At 35.0% G+C, this 22,303-nt stretch overlaps 1 protein-coding gene across 1 annotated transcript in view; it reads right to left on the bottom strand.

Annotated features, from left to right (window-relative positions):
- The window catches only part of DPYD (dihydropyrimidine dehydrogenase), a 930,468-nt gene that overhangs the window by 451,578 nt on the left and 456,587 nt on the right, over nucleotides 1–22,303 (bottom strand). The window contains exon 13 of the mRNA XM_005888124.3: nucleotides 20,036–20,251. Within this exon, the coding sequence (XP_005888186.1) occupies nucleotides 20,036–20,251 (216 nt within the window). The remainder of the gene's footprint in view (nucleotides 1–20,035; nucleotides 20,252–22,303) is intronic.

Below are 22,303 nucleotides of genomic sequence, written 5' to 3'. Positions count from 1 at the left end.
CCTATACCATCTACATGAACTTGAACAAAGCTGATAACTAATTAATTTGTGACTAATTCTCCTCATCTGTAAATGGGAGCTCTTAGACTGGAGTTATAGCTAAGGTAATTTTTTTTTAACTCTCATGATCTGTGCTATTGTAACTAGACTGAGAAAATTACCAAATAGGGCAGCAAAAGCAGGGGAAAACATTTGATCCAGACTCCTAGAGTAATATTCTTTAATCTTGCTATCAAGAGTGTATTAAATGTTTCTCCTTAGGTGTCTAATTTTAAGTTGGGCTCATAATTTAGCTTGGAATATTTATTCATTCCCTTGAACTACATAAATGACCAATTAATAAGAGACTACTCTTTGAGTATATGACTTCCTGTAACAATATCTCCCACAGGCCAGAGGTCCATATGAACTGGCTATTTTTTACAGGGTGCCTTCCACCTTCCACCCTAAACTCTTATTTTCAGACCTGCTCTCACTCTATGCCTCCAATGGAAGTGCATCAACCTTTCCTAATGACCATACTTTGAAGATCAAGAGAGAAGAATGAAAAATGGCAGCTATGTTAACAGCTAGTTATAATAATTAGCTGTCATGACGACATGTTATTAAGAATATTAATGCAATTATAAGGCCTTCATACTTTTACTATTTTAGTTACCAATTATATTGGGAGTCAATATCACAATAGAAAAAACTTCAAATTCATTCTGACGGCTGTAATAAAAAAAGACAATCAACAATGTTGATTAGTGTTGAAGATATTAGAGCCTTCACACACTGCTGGTGGGACTGCAAATTGGTAAAGCTATTTTGGAGAAAAGTTTGGTGATTCAATGAAACTTAAACATACAGTCACCATATTACTCAGCAATTCTACTCCTAGGTATAGTCACAAGAAAATTGAATACATACATCCACTTAAAAACTTATACATAAGTGTTCAAGAAAACAGTACTTGTAATAGGCAAAAATAGTGGAAAAAATATTCTAAATATTCATGAACCAATGAATGGATAAACAAGATATTAATATATCCACAGAAAAGAACGTAGTTTGGATACATGCTACAACATGAACGATATATTGAAAATATTATGCTAGATAAAAGCAACTGGACACAAAAGGTAACATATGTTTGATTTCATTTGTATAAAATGTTCAAAATAGGCAAATCCATGGAGAAAGAATGCATATTACTGGTCTCCAGGGACTGAGGGGTAGGAGGGGATAGGGAGCAATTGTTAACAGGTATAAAGGTTCTTTTCTGGAGTGATGGAAATGCTCTGAAATTAATTAGACAGTGGTGATGGTTATGCAATTCTGTGAGTACATTAAAAAATAATAAAATCCATATTTTTAGAGTAAACTTTATGATGTATAAATTGTAAAAGAAAAATCTATAATGAAGTTGATAGCTAAGATTGCTAAATACTATATTTTTTACACTGATACTTTAATTTCAGAGATAAAACTTTCCAAATAATTAAAAAAGAAACTGTGATTACATAACACACACAAATATCTAGGCATATAAAATATACACAAATATTTTATATACTATATATATGTCAAAGTAAATATTATAAGTTCTCAGCAGATAATTACATGATATCAGGATATGTATAATTTATTCCTGTGTTAGCTATATATAAATGGAAACTATCTAGCTTTTGAAATAATAGAAAAAAAATTGAAATTTATATATAAACATAAACGAGGAACTTATTTTGAAGCTTGTGCTTTGTAAAAAGCGTTTTGCAAAACTTTACCTAGAATGATAGACAGATATACTTGATTTCTTTTTATGCAAACTTATCTCACTAACAATAAATAAATTTTTCATATTACTCTCTAAGGAATAAAATGAAAAACTGAGTAAATCAAAAAATAGAATGGTTGGCATTTGAAACACTGACCTCTATATGATTTTTCTCCCTAAAGATATCTAGTTTTAAATAAGCAATTTCAATGTTTAGCCTTGTATTCCTTTGGTAAATTCACTTTTCTTCTATCATGCATAATTTCTTTAAAAAGACTTCATAACCTAAGGTTCCATATGGAATGAATATGATTTTTCTTTATCCTTGAAATAAAGAATATTTTTATATCTTTTTTATATCTGTGACTTAATACTTTAAGGTATCAGTTTAAAACAGCTTGAAAAACATCTTTTTTGTTAAAGGAGTAAAATTATTATTTGTCATGCACTTCAGTTCAATCGTCAGTCGTGTCTGACTCTCTGCAAACCCATGAACTGCAGCATCTCAGGCTTCCCTGTCCATCACCAACACCCGGAGCTTACTCAAACTCATATCCATCAAGTCGGTGATGGTATCCAACCACTTCATCCTCTGTTGTCCCCTTCTCCTCCTACTTTCAGTATTTCCCAGCATCAGGGTCTTTTCCAATGAGTCTGTTCTTTGCATCAGGTGGCCAAAGTATTGGAGTTTCAGCTGCAGCATCAGACCTTCCAGTGAATACTCAGGACTGATTTCCTTTAGGATGGACTGGTTGTATCTCCTTGCAGTCCAAGGGACTCTTAAGAGTCCTCTACAACACCACAGTCCAAAAGCATCAATTCTTCGGCTCTCAGCTTTCTTCACAGTCCAACTCTCACATCCATACATGACTAATGGAAAACCCATAGCTTTGACTAGACTGACCTTTGTTGGTAAAGTAATGTCTCTGGTTTTTAATATGCTGTCTAGGTTGGTCATAGCTTTTCTTCCAAAGAGCAAGGGTCTTTTAATTTCATGGCTGTAGTCACCATCTGCAGTGATTTTGGAGCCCCCCAAAATAAATAAAGTCTCTCACTGTTTCCATTGTTTCCCCATCTATTTGACCAGATGCCATGATCTTAATTTCCTGAATGCTGGGTTTTAAGCCAACTTTTAAACTCTCTTTTTTCACTTTCATCAAGAGACTCTTTAGTTCTTCTTCACTTTCTACCATAACGGAGTGTCATCTGCATATTTGAGGTTATTGGTATTTCTCCCGGCAATCTTGATTCCAGCTTCTGCTTCATCCAGCCTGGCATTTCGTATGACATTCTCTGCATATAAGTTAAATAAGCAGGGTGACAATATACGTACATACTCCTTTCCTGATTTGGAACAAGTCTGTTGTTCCATGTCCAATTCTAACTTGCTTCTTGACCTGCATACAGCTTTCTCAGGAGGCAGGTAAGGTGGTCTGGTATGCCCATCTGTTTCCGAATTTTCCACAGTTTGTTGTGATCCACACAGTCAAAGGCTTTGGCATAGACAATAACGTAGAAATAGATGTTTTTCTAGAATTCTCTTACTTTTTTGATGATCCAGCAGATGTTGGCAATTTGACCTCTGGTTCCTCTGCCTTTTCTAAATCCAGCTTGAACATCTGAAAGTTCACGGTTCATGTATTGCTGAAGCCTGGCTTGGAGAATTTTGAGCATTACTTTGCTAGCGTGTGAGATGAATATAATTGTGTGGTAGTCTGATCATTCTTTGGCATTGCTTTTCTTTGAGATTGGAATAAAAACTGACCTTTTCCAGTCGTGTGGCCACTGCCGACTTCTCCAAATTTGTTGGCATATTGAGTGCAGCACTTTCACAGCATCATGTTTTAGGATTTGAAATAGGTCAAATGGAATTACATCACCTCCACTAGCTTTGTTTATAGTGATACTTCCTAATGCATTTGTGATGCATGTAACTTCAAAGTTAATTTTAATTCAAAGATTTTTTCAGAGTATATAAGGTATATTTCTTTCTATTTAAACATATAGCATAAACACAACTTCAAATCCTCCATGGAAAACAGCGAGAATAAAAACATACACATTCATTTAATCAGATGCATGAAAGTGAAAGTGAAGTCACTCAGTCGTGTCTGACTCTTTGCGACCCCATGGACTGTAGGCTACCATGCTCCTCCGTCCATTGGATTTTCCAGTCAAGGGTACTGGAGTGGGTTGCCATTTCCTTCTCCAGAGGATTAGGCAGATGCTTTACCATCTGAGCCATCAGAATCAGATGCATACATGTGGTTTGTTTGCTAATAAATCAGGAAAAGAAATGTTGACACTATAATTTAATCAAGGGCTTCTTATCTTTCAAAAATCTAGTTTTGAAACACTTAAATTTTATCTTTCTTTATTAACATAAAAGTATAAATACAAGATTTATTGTGCATCTGTGATCTTTTGCTTCAAATGCAACCTAATGTTCTATTCAAAAATCTTATTTCAAAATCCTCAAAGATGTTGGAATCTAGAGGCAAATGGCAGAAGCAATCATTTGCTTCAGGTCTCCTTTAAAGGCGAGATATATATATACCTCACTTCATTTATAAAGGGCCTATATTTTTCAAAGCATTAGTTTAATTTACTTACAAGGAGAATTTTCATGTTTATATTTAAACCATAGATAACTTTCTGAAATGAAGTTATATTTCCTCAGCTATAAAGAACAATAGCAACAAAATCCATTTTTAGATCTTTTATTTTTAAAGTACTAAAATTTTTCGTAACTCCTCCAGCACTACTCACATGCATTTAGAAATGAAATACATATAATTTAATATTAGACTATTCTGTTCTTACATTTTACTAAATTTAAGCAAAATTCATTTGAATGGTAAAATTGCATAAATAATAAAACTGAAATTCTCCCATTACAAATAATATTTTTCATTTCTTTAAAGCATTATTCAAACTTGTATCTGTAGCATGTCTACTATTTTATGGTTCTTGGTGATGCATAAATGAAATATTAAATAATTCACCCAAGATTCAATTCCAAATCTTCCATCAGTCATATTTGCTATTTTTTATGTTATCATAAAGAGGCAGTTTTTTCCTTAGATACGTGGGATTTTTTTTTGGCACATGATACCAAATAACATATGTTAAAAGGAGGAACTGTAAAAACACAATGTGTGCATTAATATAATGTGATAGAGTGTATCAGAGCTGATAACTTCCAGGCAAGCAGCATATTTACATGTTGAAGCACATTTTAAGCCTTCCTTTACTCACATAATTTAGGTTTCAAATATATTTCTCAATTGCTCACTGTAGAATAGCTGCAGAACTGAAACAAAACTTTCATTTAAAAATGAAAGCCCTTTTGTTTCCACAAAATCCTTATTCTGTCATCCACTGGCAGTGAGTTTTCCAGTCGTGTTCTCTGCCAGTCCTTACCAGTTTGCCAATTACACAAGCTGCTTCCCAGACATCAGACACAAATTCCACAAGACTGCTGTGCAAGCGTACCCTAATTAACCATCAGCTTAATTAGACAATTTACTGTGTAATTAGCAGGCAATTAGTCAACACCTCTCAGATCTTATTGACTGCTGTGACAGCCTTTCCGTCTCTCCACATTCCAATACACAACAGCAACCATGTTTCTAGCACTCCTCAACCTACTACACATGGTTCTGGATGGAGAAGTGGGTAATATTATGTAACAAAGGAAAAAATCAATACGTAGTCTGTCCAATTATTGAATTGTTTATAAACTTGTCTTTTATTTAATACTGGAAGTTCAATATTAAAGATATTTAAGTACCCACTCCAAAAATGGTCTTAGAGCCAACTTCTTACATCTTATTTCATGTTTTAATGTAAAACTGTAAATCACATGTACTATGAATTATGCTCCATGATTGACTATGCCTGTAATAATTTGAGTGAATTTTCTGCTCTGTGTGTAAGAGAACTACTCGATTAAATCCCATTAATGTTAATAACAGTCACAGACACAAACCCCACACATATTAACAGAATGTATTCTAGAGTTGGGAAGCATTTCCTAGTTCTCAGTGAATTATGAACGGGTTCAGAAATCAGGAAGTAATCATATCTTGGTGTTTTAACATTTACATTAACACTTACTAAGTTTTACATGAAAAAGCATTTTTAAAAATGTTTTTCTCTGAGCCCATGTGTATGTCACATAACATCCACTGCTCTTTGCAGGGCAATTTCTGACCCTTCTAAAAGACTTTCCCTTTTCTGGGGATTTTATGATTAGAAACTAGTGGGATTCCAACAGCCATAAGAAACAACAATTCTTTACCTTTTTTCTTTTCAGAAACATTAAAGATGAAGTTTTGGGGATGATTTAAAAGTCACAAAATCCAGTGAGCCAACTTCATTCTCACCTATGGCTTTTCACTAATTGTTCTTCTTGCCTAGAACTTTTGGGCCCTTACATTCAAAAAAAAAAAAGAAAGAAAGGAAGAGAAAACCATTGCTAATGGGAAAATGTAAATAATATAGAAAAAAATTTGACATAATAAGTACATTAGCTTAATTGGTAAAAGTAGAATGAGATGAGGTCTGAGAGACAGGCAGAACCTATATGATAAAGTGATCTGTACAAGAATTTTGGATCTTAGTTAAGAGCTATGAAAGCCATTAGACTGTTTTAAGCAAAAGAGTGGCGTGGTGTGACTTAGGTTGTAAGAAACCAGTTAGACTACAGTACGGAGGAGACCATTTAGCCTATGGTAGGCAGGCTGGCATGCAGGAAAGGCAGGAGCAGAAGCAGACAGGCTCTTGTAGGAAACTGGAATAGTATTTCTGTGAGAACTCATGGTGGTTCAGATGTGGGTAATACTACTGGAGATAACTCCTTCAAGGAGATGGGCAAAATTACAGTGATTTTCTATGCTTTAATAAATGGTTACATAACTATTATAATGTTTTAGTTTGGCTTGCAGATGGTAATAATATTTGCAACTCTTACTGACATGGTGTTTCACGTTACAAATCATTTTTTATGTCTACTTTTTTTTTTTAATTCAAACTGAGCTTCATTAGAAAACCATAAAAAAGGGAAAACAAAGGCTTTGCTGAAAACTGACTAACTGCAAGTTACTCTAGAATACTCCCACTGACCCTTCCTTCCTCTCCTTCACTTGGGCCCAGACTTACACTGCTGTCTTACAGCTCTCCCAGTCTTCTCTGCCTTCATTCATATTTTCTCTCACAGGTACTTCACCTAATAACTTTCTAACACATTTAATCCCATCTCAGCAACTCTTTTGTGGAAGATCTGGACTAAAACAATTCTGATGGCATGTTAAACAGAAATAATCAATTAAGTGACAACCTCAGCATCTAGAAAACTTTCTGAATATGAAAGAAATTTTGTGAAATTTTTGTAATTTATTTTCACATAATTAATATCATAAAATGTCACACATTTTTCACATAATTTAAATTTGGCATAGACTTTAGTAATGCAACTGTGTTGAAATACAAATTTTGCTTGAGATCTTAAGGGGAATTGAAATAAATGACAAAACTAAATTCCCGTTGAGTAAATTTCCAAATAGGTGACAAAACTCTGCTTAAGGAATCCTTATGCCCTTTACCTTCAACAGAATACAAAAGCATTCTGGAAATTATAAAATTATTTCTTTGGAGGACATTAATGGTGTGTTTTGAGTCTCATTGCCATACCAAACTCCAAGAGAGTAGTTAAAAAGAGATCCTCATAACACTTGATATGTGTTCCCTGCAATTTTATTTCCCTTTTGAAGGGTGAAAGCACAATGCATGGTGCCCGACTCTGACATGTCTGAAGGGTAAAGCCTGAGTTGCCTGCTACAGAAAGAGGAGCTAGAGGAGATGCAACTGTACCTTGACCAGTCTGTACTCCTAGAATTTGTCAGTGCAAAGGCAATATGGACCAGTTAGGAACCCTATAAAATAAGGCTTAAGCTCTATTCAATAGGGACACCTAGAGAGGCAAAGAGGTCTCAGCAGAGAAAAGTTAATGAACCCAATGGGCTCCCAGGAGTTGTGCAGGGAGTAAGCAATAACCAAAGACTCAAAGAACCATTGCTGTGCTGTGCTTAGTCACTCAGTCATGTCTGATTCTCTGTGATCCCATTGACTGGGACCTGCCAAGCTCCTCTGTCCATGGGGATTCTCCAGGCAAGAATACTGGAGTGGGTTGCCGTGCCCTCCTCCAGGGGATCTTCCTAACCCAGGGATCGAACCCAGGTCTCCCACATTGCAGCAAATTCTTTACCGTCTGAGCCACCCGGGAAGCCCCAAAAGAACCATGGGGGAGAGTATTCCCTAATGACTGGAGGAATTTTTGTAGAACCCATGTGAGCCTAAAAAAGTATGAGTCCTAAAGAAGAATAATATAGATGTAAAAATTCTATTTATCCAAGAAAATAAAATTATTCATCATGAAGTGAAAGTGAAAAGTGAAAGTCAAAATCACTCAGCCGTGTCCAACTCTTTGTGACTCCATGGACTGTATAGTCCAGGCCAGAACCCTGGAGTAGGCAGCCTTTCCCTTCTCCAGGGGACCTTTCCAACCCTGGGATCAAACCCACGTCTCCCACATTGCAGGCGGATTCTTTACCAGCTGAGCTACAAGGGAAGCCCATCGTGAAGTAGTGACATTTAAAAATTTATTCTTCACAATAATGCTTAATACTATGTTAAATTCTAAAACATATTAGACTAGGGAAATAGTCAATAAGTAGGTACTTTCCAACCCCTTCAATTGGAGCTGCCTTCCAGAGGCTTACGTTTAAGAAAGGAAAAAAGGAACAAAAAAGAATCCATTCTATCTTATTTAATAAATAAATTCTATCAATTAAGTAAAATTTTATAAATGTTTAAAGAATGTAGAGAAGATAATTGGTCAACACAGTGACAGAGGACTTGCATCATCACTGGCCTTTAAATATTAGAATAGGAGAAGAAGTCTTTGTAAGGAGAAATGGTAAAATTAAAGTGTAGATAATGGAAACATAAATCCCTTGACTAGAATGGATTACTCAGAAAAGAGAGACTTTGTCTGTTTGGGAGGGGAAGTGGAAGTGATCACTGAAATGGTGAATGGAAGTTACATCATGATTAATAGTGACTTCCAAACTGAATTACACAATTCCTCTGCTTTAAAACCCCTTCAGGTCCCTGTTGTCTATACAATCACATTTAAATTCACAGCACAACTGGCCTTTCCCATAGTCACCACAGCTACTTATACCACCTTGCAAAACATGCTGAATCTCACTTAAGATTCAGCTGCTGAAACTTAAATATGCTTGGCACACTCAAGACCATGGATGTCCATGTGCTATTCCTTCTGCCTAAAATAAAGATACAGCTCAAATGTGAAGTCAGTTTTCTTTTTAAAAAAGTAAAATCCTTATTTTGAAGTCACATTTTTAGTCTAATAATCTCTGCTGTCTGGTGTCAACATTTAGTCCTGCATCTTTGGTGCATATTCTGAACGAGTTTAAATTTTCTAGAGCAAAACCATTTACACACACATATACTCAGAGAGGCATACTATATGAATGGCCAGTGCCTAACAAATGTATGCTGAGTGAATAAAATAAAAAAAAAAAAGTGTATATAAAGACAATTAACAGCAGCTCTCAGAATACATCTAGTCTAGTCCATATACCTAAAAGTGACACTCATGACACTTTTAGATAAATTTTAACTTTAATAGAGGGTGAATTTGGCAGAAACTAATGATAAATTGTTCCAAACATATGGGATATTGTGCGAAAACGTGCAAATGAATAAGCAGAGCAGGATAAAAAGGCCACTGGACTTAGCTGAAACGAAAGAAGCAGATGGGGAAGTCGGGTAAGTAAAGGTAAGTGATATATAAAGAGAAAGTGTTGCTGAATGTTTCTCTAAAAAAGCAGCTACTTCCTTAAGCATGTAGTGACACCTTATTTCAGAAATAGTGGTGATTATGAAGCAGTGAATACTGAATATAAAGCCCATTACAAGTCATCTAAGAAAAAGAAGCATAAATACAACTACAATTTAAAACTGAACAAATTCTTATAAAATAACAAAATAGCCAATGCAGGCATGTTTTTTAAAAAAAATTTGAAAGTGAGGTAACCACTGGGCTTTTATATTTAAAGTTTTGTTTTAAATGAATGATTCTTTACTGGAAAATTACATGGATGGAGGAGCCTGGCTGGCTATAGTCCATGGGTTTGCAAAGAGCTGGACATGACTGAACAACTAACATACTTAAATGAAGGATAAAGAGTATCCATATGTAGTGTGACTAGCCTCTTGTTAAAAATCAAGAAAGAAAATACAAATCCAAGGATGGTATTATGGAATTCAAGTTATCTTAACTTTAACCAAGACTGTATCATTCAAATATATCTAGAATACGGATATTTTTCAGCTAGTTAAATTTAAAATCTGCAATTGAGATTGAGACAGGAGGAACATGAAATCAGTTTCCCAACAGCAGGATTATACTTTGAGACAATTTCCATTAGCCATAATTATGAGAAATTTCCATTAACCTTGATGCCATTTGCTTAAAAAAAAAAGGAACTGAATAAGAGGTATTTTTCCACTACGTTAGGTTCTGCTACTAGCTAACTCAGATCAAAATTGTACACGTCAATTTATATTATTAAAAAACTTATTTGAGTCTCACTTTAACCATTCTACCAAAATGATTAACTAATTAACAAGTGTAAAATCACAGTCTGAAATGGAAAAAAGGTGGAAAAAAGATGTAATTATATTGGAAAATTGATTGGTCTCCATAGTCAGATGGCCCAAATGGTGATATAGAAAGTAAAAACAAAAAATTGAGAACACCTTAAATAACTTTAATAATGCACCAGGTTAAAAATACTACTTAGGTTACAATTGAAAGATTTATGCTTAAAATTAGAAGTATGTGTTTAATCTGTTTAGAAACATCACAATCTATATATTCTCTTGAATAAACTAAGCCTGGCATACATGACATACTTGAAAATTATTCATTTAGAACTTTGGTCTAACTTGCAAGATTTAGCTTCATCATTGCAAGTGTAAACAATAATGGGCACGCAATATTCTTTTGTTGTTAGAGAAATCAAGGTTATATCAGAGGAGAGCTTGCTAAATTGTCTTGAAGTGAACACTTGGATGAAAATCTCTCATAGGACTACTACATGTGGACTGCAGCCTTTAAGAAAACGTATTCTTTATAATCCGAGGATGCATAAATTTTACAAATTGTAAATTCAGTCAAATTTATGAATATAATTCATCTAAATAACAAAGGGCTTCCCTCATAGCTCCATCCATCGGATTTTCCAGGCAAGGGTACTGGAGTGGGTGGCCATTTCCTTCTCCAATGGGGTCGCAAAGAGTCAGACAAGACTGAGTGACTTCACTTCAATTCCCTCATACCTCAGTTGGTAAAGAAACTGCCTGCAATGCAGGAGACCCTGGTTCGATTCCTGGGTCAGGAAGATCTGCTGGAGAAGGAATAAGCTACCCACTCCAATGTTTTTGGGCTTCGCTTGTGGCTCAGCTGGTAAAGAATCCGCCTGCAATGAGGGAGACCTGGGTTCGATCCCTGGGTTGACTAACCATGTGAAAATCAAACTGTTACTACACAGAAATCATTGATGGTTTTAGCATGCTAAAAGTTTCCCAGATGAAAAGTTTATATTGAACGTGCTTAAATAATTTTCAGTCCTTATTTAATGTATAGATATATATTAGGAAAGCAATACCATACAGTAAAAACAAATTACTTATTACAAATTACTTAAATTTAAAGCCAGAACTACAGCAGTGAAAATAATGCAGTGAACTGTTGTTCATTTATTGTTTCACAGATTTTCATGATAAGGAAATTTAGAAATGCAATAATAAAAAAATATTGGTTTTGATATAATCTTTTACAAACACAGATCTTCATTGCTCATAAGACTTTCCAAAAGGAGTTACAAGAGTAAATTGTGATTTTCTGTATTGTAATCCAAAGAGAATTAGCTAGGCACTAAAATATTATTGTGAAACTTATTTGTGAAATTCCCCTTAACAATGTTAAAGATTATTTTCAGTATTTATAGTCCTGACAGTGTTAGTCCTAATTTTTGTCTGGTTGATAGGTCCTAGCAATTTGTGCAAATGCCAGCAACTTCCTCTCAATTAAGATAATGTGGATTGAAACAAGATTCTGGAAATCCACATGGGAGAACAGACAACCGACATGGTAAAAAGTGTGCAAACCTTATTATGGGAAGGAAAACAGGACTATTTAGAAAGAGAAAAGAAAAGACTTGTGGATAGGACATGAGAGCTGTCTCCAAGTAACTGAAGAGCTGTCATGTGGAATTGTGGTTTAAATTAGAAGCCTATAATTATTCATTCATCTAACAAGTATGCATTGCGTCCTTCTTATCTGCCAGACATGGTTCTTGGCACTGGGCATACAGTAGCGAGCAAGAAAGATAACATCTCTCTTCTTATGAAGCTTACTTCAAATGGCTAAAACAGAAAGTAGACACATAAATAAATGATTAAGAACATGGTAATTTCATATGGTGACAAGCACAGTGAAGAAAGAACAACCAAGGAAATGTGGGACAGACAGAATGAGATTTGAGTGGTCAGCAAAGAATTCCCTGAGGAAATTTTTCATGTGAAAACGGAAAGAGAAGCAAGAGCAGTTGTATAAAGACGTGAAGGCAGAGCAAACACAAGGAAAACAGCCCTCAGAAATGGAGGAGCTGACCATGTTAGAGGGCAGGAAGGAAGGACAGTATGGTTGGAGAAGGATGGTGCAGGAAGACTGGCTTTTCATGAAAATGGATTCCCAGAGGTTTTTAATCAATCTGTCTCTCCCCTACCAGGCCCACCTCTCAAGAACCAAAGTAGACATAAACTCCTCAGTGCCACTTTGCTTGAAGCAAGGGGTGGGAGACGCTCAGTGCACCTGTTCAAATGAACTCCAAATGCTGGTGGAGACAAACTGCCTTCATTTTTAGACATGAATTTATCCAGAGAGGATATATAGAGAAAAGAGTCTGGATTTGTATCAAATAGATGGGGGTTCAAAACAAGTCATGGCAGATCTAAACTGCTGAGTGAGAGAAGCCACACCTATGCTCCTGGGTCCTGTTTGAGGACCCAAGAACATGAATGAAGCCGTCAGGGACCAGTCAGCCACCAAGAAGGGTGTCAGACAGAACAAGTAACGTATCACATGGGGCAAAAAGAAGCTTACCCAACTGAGCCTTGACCAGATTACCAAACTATAGGATCAAGAGCAGATTATTTGTTGTTTTAAGCCACTAAATTATGGGGCAGTTTGATATATAGCAATAAATAAGTGAGACAGAAATGCTTGCTAGTCTAAAACATGTGGCAATGGATTTCAGATTGAAGGCAGGCAGAAACCTCTCTTGAAAACTCAAGAATAGTCTGCTAGTAAAGTCTGGAAGAATGCTAGTGGAAGCTGGGAATGCAGTGTGAAAACTGTTATTGGAGACTGGGAAAAGAGTGGACTGTATTATGTAGTGACAGAACAATTGGCAAGAATGTCACTGGTGATAATTCAAAAGACAGAAAACGTACATAATGCATTTGTGGATCTGACTAAAGATATCTCTAGACAGAATGCTTTAAGTGTTTGTTGAGTGTTTCTTCCCAAGTATAGTAAGGTACAGTAATAGAGAAAAAGAGCCAAAAAGGATATATTTGATTGCTAGAGTAAAGCAGATGAGCAAATGAGACTAGCACTTGCTGGGTTGGAAAATAAAGCTATTATTTATACTTTATCTCTCCTGGAAGAAGATCTTCAAACTAAGAAATGACTGCAGGGTAAAGACTGCATCAAGAGCTTTTCTATATGATACTTCGTTAGAACCTTACAAAGATTTTGCAGGAGTCCTAGTGGATTCTTCCAAGTAGACAATATCGATTCTAAGCATCTCTAGGACGCTGTCATAGCAGCAACACATATTCAAAATGGAGAGAAGTCTGTCTCAAATAATTATGGATGTGGCTCTGGGGCATGATTTGAAAGGTTTTTAAGAGAGTTTTTGGTGACATCACTATGATCTAGGATTAAAATGGATAATTCAAAATAAAGGAAAGAATAAGAATTCCTAACTTTCTATGGGCAGAAATATTCTGAAAAGGCTACTCAACTGCCAACATGGGCCATGATTGGTCCTTTCTAAACAAAAGAAAACAAAACAAAACTCAGAAGACAGAATCAACAGTCCAGAAGGTAGGGCCAATAATGGATAGGACAATGGATTAGGGAACCACTACTTGGGAGTAGAATGGGCTTCACCGGTGGTGCTAGTGGTAAAGAATCTGCCTGCAATGCAGGAGACCTGGATTCGATCCCTGGGTCAGGAAGATCCCCTGGAGAAGGGAATGGCAACCCATTCCAGTATTCTTACCTGGAGAATCCCATGGACATAGGATCCTGGCAGGCTACAGTCCATAGTGTTGCAAAGAGTTGGACACAACTGAAGCGACTTAGCATGCATGCATTCAAGAAATAGGTAAATACCATCTGCTCAATGGTGGGAAAAACAGCAAAATCAAATCACAAAGCTGCATACATGCAGCATGGAAGGATTATTGCAACTGTCTTTATAAACACACTACCTACAGCATGTGTATTGCATCTTGTAACTTGTTTTGTCCCAGAGTGTACAGTGGAAGTGACAGTGTGTGACTGGGGTCTCGGTCTCAATGGACCTTGAAGCTTCCACTCTTGCCTTCTTAGAACACCAAGAGGAAAGAGACATTATGAAGAGATGGATGGGGGCCAGCCATCTCAGCAATTACAGCAACTTCAACTAGACACATGAGTGGAGGCATCATGCCAGTCCCCAGGCATCCCTCCAATTGACTGCAAAGGCATGAATGAGCCCAGCAGACACCATGTGATGCAGAAGAACTTCCCATATGAGCTCAGCCAAACTGTGTGTGTATGTGTGTGTGCTCAGTCATGTCTGACCCTTTGCAACTCCATGGACTGTGGCTCACCAGGCTCCTCTGTCCATCAAATTTCCCAGGCAAGAATATGGGTATGGGTTGCCATTTCCTACTCCAGGGAATATTCTCAATCCAGGGATCAAATCTGTGTCTCCTGCATCCCTTGCACTGGCAGGCAGATTCTTTACCACTGGGCCACCTGGGAAGCTCCTTCAACCAAACTACCAGTGTAGTAGTTTAACTGAGTGAAAAAGCAATTGTTCCAAGGCCTTGGCACATTATTTAACTTTCTCAGACTATTATAGTTGATCCTTGAACAGTGCAAATTTGAACTACACAGTCCACTTCTTTGCAGATTTTTTTTTTCAGTAATTAAGTACTATATGGGCCCATGGTTGGTCCAATCTGCAGATGTGGAATCACAAATACAGAGAGTTGAACTATAAAGTTATAAGCAGATTTTCAACTTTGTAGGGGGTCAGTGCTCCTATTACCCATGGCATTCAAATTTACTATCTTATAGAGATATTATGAAGATTCAATGAATAACTTATGAACAATATTTGACAATGTCCATGTCCATACATTCTAAGTACTCAATAAATGGTAGTTAGTAATATGTATAAAAATAATAATCATAACAATGACCTCCAATTTCAAACAATAAGTTCAAGACAGTGATACAGAAGCAACCTTGAACAGAGACTAGAATTGCCCAGGTCAAATTTCTTTTCCCTAGATGGCACTACATTTCCATACTTATTAGCCTTTCTCTAGGGTATTTATTTACTTGGAAGAAGAAAAAAAAAACACCATATTTTAAAATCAACAATTCATTTATGTTAATAAGTTAGATTAATTTATGTCATGATGTCTCCGAGGGCAGAACTATAAAACATGGATGCAACTTGTGAGAAGGCTGATTTGGGAACAATGAATGAAATATATTTCTAAACTAGATCTTTCTATGCCTATAGCTGGCTGCATTGCCTTAAAGATCTAGCATGTTCTATCACTAAAAGTATTCAAGAACAGGCTACATTTTTTTTTCATCAGGGCTCTTCACACATGAACTTAGATAATTCAGCCAGGTAATTTTTATTCCCCTTGCTGATACTGTGTGATACTTACACTGTTTTCTAAAAAATTCTCTGTATTTTTAAAGGCTTAGTCAACAACCTAAAACTTAATATGCAGTCTATGCACTTAGAAATTCCACTGACATTTTCATTTTTAGACATATAAACATAAACTATAAAAGCAACCTAGGATATGAAAATTTTAAATTGGCCTTTTCTCCCTTGATTGAGATCAATACTCAGAACAGTCAATTTTTTTGTGTTAACTATCTGTTTATGTGGCTAGAAAAAAAATAAGCTCAATATGCTCTTGCCAAGAAATCTATGTATTCATTTACTAATTCATTTATCCAAAGAATATTTATGAAATATTTACCAAACTCTTCCTATACACTCAGCATTGTGCTGTGTGGTATAAGACTATTTTATGGCAACAGTTACAATCAATACTTTGATGCCAAAGAAATAATGAAGAACCTTAAATATTTCTCAGATTTTAGTTTTCAGTATTTTATGTTGAGAGAAACTCATTATTTGTATATCTATTTACCTAATTATTTGATACTTAAAAAATAAAATATATGCATTCGAGATATTAAAAAATCAATCACAAGTGTACTGTAATATATATATATATAGGTATGTGTGTGTGTGTGTATATGTGTGTGTGTGTATGTGTATATATATATATATAGCATATATATAGCTTATAAATGAACAGAACTTCTGCTTAGGTTTGAATTTGATTTATTATAGTGGTAAACCCTTCTGAGTTTATCTGTGTAGTAAAGATATATACACCCTGCAGTTAGATATTATATATTTGAAGTATATAATATATTGCTACCTAAGAGAAATAAATAAAATAAAATTAACAAAACCAAAACACGTTTTCTATTTTCTATCAGTATAATGCAAACACAGGTAAGGAGGTTATTTTATATGAAATATTAACAACATCTAATATTGCCAGTTAAAGCATTACATCAGTTTGTCGTGAGAGTTTGGCTTTAATTAAACTTGACCAACTGATTTCTTTCCTACCTTTTTAAACTTGAACTCAGTATATATTTACATTAAAATTTTATAATTATATTTTAAATATCATTTTATAGTGATATTTCCAATATTGTCTTTATAAACAGGACTTCAAGAAAAGCAATCTAGGTATTTTAGGAAACTCTAAGCAACTCTGATTTGGGAAGGAAGAATATAGTTAATAAAAGCCAATTTTTATGCTATTTAACACAAAAGCAAACACAGGTCTTTGTTATATTTAACATTAAAAGACTGATCATTTGCCTCTCTAAAGAAAGCACATACAGCCTCTATACAGACTGCACAGTAAAGAATAATAATATTTCTGTTTACTGAGATATCAATTGGCATTTCACTGTAAGTCAATGGTCTATCATTGCTATAGCATATTAGACCTCAATCTGGTATCTACAAATGTCAAGAGTATATATATAAATATATAGGATGAAAGTCAAAGCATGTTCCAAATGCTCCAAAAATTTAAAAAAAAAAGGGAAACAAAGTTCACCTAAACACGCTTGCTATAGAAATCAGTGTAATATTCAGCTGTCAATCTAGAAAAACAAAGAGGGACCCACACTGTCAGTAGGACAGGATAATAAAATTTCCAGCAGATGTTCAGACAGGGCTCTAATTTTTACTGAACTCCCTTGGTAAGCATTTAATTTCTTTATCATATGCAAGCTTGGCAAATTGTACTTCATCAAAACTGCATTGTGAAATATTAATATTTCATATGATAACAAAACTCCATAGAATAACCTTTGTCATATTAAAAGCATCCAAATTTCAAATGTCAGGACTCTGAATTTTAATACATTTTAAGTAGATTCTTGAAATTGCATACTAATTATAACAAGGATAATCTAAATTGGTATGCTATAATGTCACACAAATGTGTAGTACATATAATACTTGAATAGATGTCTTTAGTAAGAGGCTGTGAAAAACATGAGTTGTATACTACAACATTTCACCAATAAGAAAGCACAAAAATCATAGGACAATAATATATTTGAAACATACTTAATCGTTAAATAGAGACAATATGAGAAAACAAAACAAAAAGTAGATCTTCATGATACAAACTGACTATGTTGCAAAATCATGTATGGGAAGTAATCATTTTTAAAATAGACTTACAGAAGCCCAAGGAGGCATCCTTATTTATGTCACTACAATCTGCATGAGTGCATTTAACATAGTTTTTGCACAAATATTTTGTTGTAGCCATCATCAAAGTAAGTAAAACAAAGCTTCCTAAAACCCCATTATGTTTTATGTGCCAAATTTAATTTGCATCTGTCCCTAACTCTCCTTTTGAAACATCATCACAGACTTCTGAATTGATAGATTAAATTCAAATTGGAGGTCTAGAAGGAAGTTAGCTCCCACATTCATTTCTGCTGGTGATCTTAATGAAGGTAACTGCTTTTAGGTTACTGAAAGAGACAGCTTCACAAATCAAATGCATGTCACCAACAGAGTAAAGACAAATGTCTCTGATTAATCAGAATTCAATTTTTGTAAGCAAAGAAACCAGCAAATTCGAAGCAAACATCCTTTTTCCTACCATTCTTCACTTATTCCTGATTAGCTACCCATTTTTGTTTACATACAAAATTTTTTCAATAGCATAACTAGTCATTAAATGGTATCAGAGATTCAGTTTTTCTCAATGGATTAAACATCGGATTAGAGCTTCTGAGTAATTCTTAAAGGAAGAATTGAAATACAAACAAATATAATGTCAATATTCTATAAAGATGTAAACAACTGATTAAGGATATTCTGAAGCTAAATTCAGTATGTTGTTTATTTTTACACTTTATTTAACCAAAGAATTTCTGAGAATTCAGCCAATTTATTTAAAAAAATTCCTTTAGCTATTTAATATAAAAATATTTAGGTAATTTTTTTTCATGCAGTAGGTTTCTAACTTTTGAGGATTTCTAGATAATCATGATCACATTTATACGTAGCATCTTGTGAAGCTGTCAGAATGAGACAGCCAAGATGTTTTAGCCATAATAATGCCAGCTATTGATCCTAGTAAGAGGAGAAAGAAGAGAATGTGCTTAATGGGGCATTTTTGTTCTCTATTATTTTCTTTGCCTAAGGATAAGGCTGATTTAAATAATAATAGTCTTTTCTCAGTCACTAGATTCACACATTCTTATACATTAATTATTACTAACTACCAGTAAGTATTAAATATACCAATAGGTGTATCATCTAAAATTTTATCAATAAAAGGTCAAAAAATGCTAAATTTTGCTGATCTTTTCTAATTGAAAGTCATATGAGGATGCAACCCTCTATTGCATAAATTATCCTACTTTTAAAATGTTCACTTATATACTTTCTGTATTTTAAAGACTCAATCTTAACTTTAATATGTAGTTAATTTTCTACTAAGTATGTCCACTTGTAATGTGAGAACACAGTCATAATGTCAAATTAAACTCAGGTCAATGCATTTGGGGAAACATTTCTGTATTTAAAAATTCAAGAAAACTCTTATTCCAGGCACCAATTAAGTTATACTGAGTGATTCATTTTTACATGAATTGGTTTCCAGAATTATGTGCAAGTCAAATTCATTGTCTAACTTTGAGTTGAGGCACATGTTCTCATTCACACACATTCAGAAATCACAAAACAAGTAATAATGCCAAAATAAGAGTTAGTCTGTGATTATTAAATGAAATAGACATTCTGTAGTATTTAAAATTTTGTTACTTCCTAGACAAAACACAGTGATTCCCTGGTGGTTCAGGATAAAGAGTCTGCCTGCAATGCAGGAGACTGGGGTTTGATCCCTGGGTCGGGAAGATCCCTTAGAGAAAGGAATGGCTACCTACTCCAGCATCTTGCCTGGAGAATTCCATGGGACAGAGGAGCCTTGCGGGCTACAGTCCATGCATCCTAAAGAGTCAGACATGACTGAGTGACTAACACACATACAGACAAATGAGAAATAGAAATCTATCCCATTCCCCATCCTGAGACAGAAGAAATGTAATGAAATTAGCTCATTTGTAATAATCGGTCTTACCCAATAGTTTAATAACTGTTATATCTTGGTGAACCTTTGCATTATAATATTTATGCCCTAATTAAAATAAGTGATAGATATTTAAACACAACTTCAAAAATAATTTCTTACCTTATCAAGAGAGAAAGTTTTGGTCAGAGCAAAGGCCCATCCAGCTTCAAAAGCTCTTCGAATCATTGACGAACTGGTAGTTGGAGTTGCACTGGCAAGACCAAAAGGATTTGTAAACTTCAATCCAGCCATTTCCACACTAATGTCCACCAGATCAATGGGAGTATAAAACAGGGGGAGTTCGGGCTTAGCAGAAACTGAAGCTCCATATTGTGACTGCAAAAAAAGACAAATAGCCAATAATTATTCTTGAATCACATCTGATTTCTCCATATAATCTTTTACAAAAATCACTTCAGCACAGCATTAATATTAATATAGATCACACTGGTCTGTTTGGAATGATTAAGACTGGCCAATAAAGTCAGTTAGCAGAGAATAAAATTCATATATCATCTTTTTCTTATTTCAAAAGCAGTACAGAGAATATTAACAGAAATAATATCAATTAAATAAACAAAAAACTATACTTAAAACATACTGAGATTCAAACACAAAAAACCCTGAACCCATTAACCTAGCCTTTTTGTACTTAATTTGTAGAAGTATCTTTAGTGCTCAGAAATATGTTAAAAAAAAAAAAAAAAAAAGTCAGGAGACCTAAATTCAATTTCCAGTAAATTCATTCTATTTATGAGAATTTAGGAAAGCCACCTAACACATCCTTGTTTTTTCTCCTTTACCGTTTTCAGTACAGCAGCATAAATTCTGGCTGCCTAATTTCCCACCTCCTAGAGATACTGGAAAATGCAGGAAATCATAAGCCATAGGGAGACATCTAATTTGGAAAGTGGATAATGTACTCATGTGTACGGGGAGACTTTCTTCAGCAAAAACAGGTACCAAACAGTTAATGTTGAAATCATCCATTGGCTCTCAAACTGTAAAATTATATTTGTTAAATGGGTACAGTATAAAGCTACCTTGCATTATTGGAAAAAATCAATCAAAAAATCCTTTACAAAGTGCATGGCCCACTGCAACATAGTAGGTGCTTGCCAAATGCTGTCTCTCTGATTGCAGAGATTATTAAAGCTTTCATCGGGTTCTTTATAAAATGTCTCTGTTTCTCTCCTTCTCTCCCTCCCTTCCTCTCTTTCTCTCTGTTTATCTTTGAAAGACAAATAATACTGGCAAATATAAAGAAGATGAATTTTCTTAGCCAAAGCAGTTACTGAATGGACCAGTCTAGTTAATTCTAAAGTAAGAACTCTTTTCTCTTGTGAATAATCACTCAAAAGTTGTTTGAGCAGAACTTTAATTTTACAGGAGTGTGTCTTATGTAGATAAAGATTGCCATGACTTGCATAAAAATTATTTCTGGACCTCCACCATTTATAATGCAAAGTAAAGTTCACTTAATATGTAAAAAGGCATCAAACTTGTCAACTGAAAGACTAATGTGTCTCTGGTGCCTGCAAAGTGGTGCCTGATGGCATCTACGCTTTGGCTGTGGCACGCATCTTCTGCCAAGAATGTTCTGGGTTTCAAGGCACATTTCTGAATATTGTGCAGTTCTATACTGTGTGGATAATTCTTCTAGTTCTCACATGGATTGCAATATTATTAAAAGGATTATTAACAAAAACAAAAGTTATAATATATAATATAACAAAATGCGGGATAATCTGAGATGTATTAATTTGAGGCACATGTGTCTGTGTGAGTGTGTGCAGGAATAGGTGAGGAAATAAACAGCTTCCATGAGATTTTCTCAGCTCTGTGCCTGCGTGCTTAGTCGCTTCAGTTGTATCCAACTCTTTGCAACTCTATGGACTGTAGCCCACCAGGCTCCTCTGTCCATGGGATTCTCCAGGCAAGAACACTGGAGTGCTTTGCCATTTCCTCCTCCAAGGACTCTTTCCAACCCAGGAATTGAACCCGCATCTCCTGCATTGCAGGCAGATTCTTTACCCACCGAGCCACCTGAGAAGCCCTTCCTTAGCTCTAAATAATAATTCAAACTGAATCAAGGAAGTTTGGATCAGATGAAGGAAGAATTTCCTGACACCACAGTTTGGTTAACACCAGAGAAATTTTACAAAAAAATTTCCTTCCAAGTCTGAGGAACCTAGAAACTTTGGGAAACCTTTCATCTGATGATAATGATAGAAATGCTTATAGTTCCATGTTCGCTGAAGTGATAACAGTCTCTCATCTTTTTGTGGCTTTATACTGAAGTAACTAACCTCTTGAATCTCACAGGGTGAATTTTAGTTTTTCAAAAATTATAGTTATACAGCTTTGGACAATAGACCAAGGAAATAG

This window comes from Bos mutus, chromosome 3 (assembly GCF_027580195.1).
Source record: "Bos mutus isolate GX-2022 chromosome 3, NWIPB_WYAK_1.1, whole genome shotgun sequence".
In the NCBI taxonomy this organism is placed as follows: domain Eukaryota; kingdom Metazoa; phylum Chordata; class Mammalia; order Artiodactyla; family Bovidae; genus Bos; species Bos mutus.
The sequence above is the reverse complement of the archived record's forward strand: the minus strand, read 5'-3'. Positions and strand labels throughout refer to the sequence as shown.